General features: G+C 43.2%; 1 protein-coding gene across 1 annotated transcript in view; it reads left to right on the top strand.

Annotated features, from left to right (window-relative positions):
* The window catches only part of il34 (interleukin 34), a gene marked incomplete at its 5' end in the record, with an annotated part of 17427 nt that overhangs the window by 97 nt on the left and 14830 nt on the right, over positions 1-2500 (top strand). The window contains one exon of the mRNA XM_083654815.1: positions 2328-2431. Coding sequence (XP_083510941.1) covers positions 2328-2431 — 104 coding nt within the window. The remainder of the gene's footprint in view (positions 1-2327; positions 2432-2500) is intronic.

The following is a 2500-nucleotide window of genomic DNA, read 5'->3' as shown; positions in this document are numbered from 1 at the left end:
CTGCATCTGTACGGTACCAGATGAATGTCTTTGCACACACACACACACACACACACACACACACACACACACACACACACACACACACACACACACACACACACACACACACACACACACACACACACACACACACACACACACACACACACACACACACACACACACACACACACACCACACAGACACACACACAGCCAGGACACAAATGCTGGGCTTGTTCATAGTTGTTAGTCTTTTCAAAATATATAATTCCAGTGTTTGCCCTATAGGATGGAGTTGTAGCAGCAAAGGCACTTTGCACTTTGATTTTTGTTTTGTTTTTTGCGAGAATCTTTTTTTGCATCTTTTTTTGCGCGCAAACGCTGATTTTATTTTTCCATCACAGCAGTGAGGGTGTTGTCGTGCTGTATAAAGGATACGGCTGGTGTTTCTAATGCATTTCAATCTCACCATCAACAAATCCTATCAAAATATCAAAATCAGCAATGAATTTGTTTTGCTAACGAGTCTTGTCCATGTCGCCGATGCCCAATAAATGCCAAAGAGCCATGTGGTCGCTCTGGCCTGGCAGCATATTTCATCACTGCGATGCAGCGGGCCATCTCAGGGAAGTGAGTGAGTAAGCACAGTAGCACGCCCTCTCTGTGTTTAAACCCTCTCTTGGTGTTTAACCCATTGATACCTGATGCAGCATTTGTGTGCGTGTCCCTTTAAGGCCGCGAACCGCGTTAACGCGGTTCGCGGTCTTAAAGGGACACGCACACAAATGAGGGATATACACACAAATGCTGCATCAGGTATCAATGGGTTAATAATAGCGTGCCTGTCGCATCGTCAACACCCTGCCTGACTTTGGAGCACATCCAGATTAGGGCTGTGAATCTTCACTGGCCTCACGATTCGATTCGATTACAATTCATCTGTCAACGATTCGATTCGATTCGATTAAACGATGCATCACGATGCATCGCGATGCATCTTAAATCGATGCATCACTTTTTCCGCAATACATGATTTATTTTTTCTCACTTTTTTTTTTCTCACTGTGTGGCTACTTTTAAAATAAAAGTGCATTTGGAATTGCATTGTATTATAATCCATAATTAAAATAAACAACTGCATGTACTTACATTCTATTTTATTTGATTATAATCTTTTCTTTTTTTTAATAATCGATTTTTGATATTTGTTAATCGATGCAGAATCGTGCACGTCCGCATCGCGATGCATCTTATAATCGATTATTTTTGACACCCCTAATCCAGATGTAGCTGAGCTGTGTTCAGAAGCACATCCTTCACAATCTTCTCAAATGATTTCATCAAACAGGAAGTGCCAGAGGCCTGTCATTAAGTGACATTGGAGCTTGATCTTCTGGCACAGGTACCAATGATGGAATCCTTCCAAAGACAAAGTCCTGCCAAGGAGGGTGTGGTGTGGGTCCACCTGTCAAAACGTTAGTGTGAATGAAGTGTAGCTGTGTGCGGCCGTACAGAGCTCATCCAGGCTGCCTGGGAGTGTGTTTCTTTAGTTCCACAGTACACTGACTCCACACACACACTGGCGGTCAGATCTAGTAAAGTGGGCAGGTACATTTTGATCATGTGGGCCTTTTGATATCGCAAACTTCCGCAGTGCTTGTTAGTCGTCTAATAAAAAAGGTTGACTGACTTGTAAATCAAACACAGCGCGTCTTTATGATCAGACATGAAAAACGATACGGTGTAACCAGTGAATGAACTTGTGTCGAGGCAGTAATGCATAGCGGAGGAAAAATCATTAGCTAGATACGGTATATAGACAGGCAGGCAGATGAGCAAACACAATGAAACCGATTCAGTCCCATGCATTTATGGCAGTGACATACAGGCCATATGAATGATCAGTTCATCTGATTGTAACATCAGCTCTCTCTGGCTGACTGATTCGACATCAGCTCTCTCTGGCTGACTGTGACATCAGCTCTCTCTGGCTGACTGATTGTGACATCAGCTCTCTGGCTGACTGATTGTAACATCAGCTCTCTGGCTGACTGATTGTGACATCAGCTCTCTGGCTGACTGATTGCAGTGGTGAATACAAACTATATGAGGAACTCAGAAGTATGTTCTCCCGTTGTAAATTAATTTAGTAAGAATACTAAGAGATTGAGATTGCTTTCCCACTGCCGCACTTGGTCGCACGGTATAAAATATTTACATTTTAAGAAGAAAGATTATACCTTTAATATAATCAAAATAATACCTTTTTATAATGTGCTCAACATTTCACTCTATATGTACAAAATGACATTAATCTCCTGCTGTTGTTGTCACCTCCTACAGGCCTGTTGCTGCTCGTGCCTGTTCTAACGACCCCCACCCCACCTGGCCTGTGCACAGCACTGAAGACGCTCAACGGCAGCCTCAACCATAGGCGACGATACATGGTGAGAGAGTGTGTTAGCATGCTGCTCAAACAGGGTTGATACATGGTGAGAGAGTGTGTTAGCATGCTG

The sequence above is a fragment of the Poromitra crassiceps genome (assembly GCF_964638095.1).
Source record: "Poromitra crassiceps genome assembly, chromosome: 18".
In the NCBI taxonomy this organism is placed as follows: Eukaryota; Metazoa; Chordata; class Actinopteri; order Beryciformes; family Melamphaidae; genus Poromitra; species Poromitra crassiceps.
Note: the sequence above shows the minus strand (reverse complement) of the source record. Positions and strands in the feature narration are given on the sequence as shown.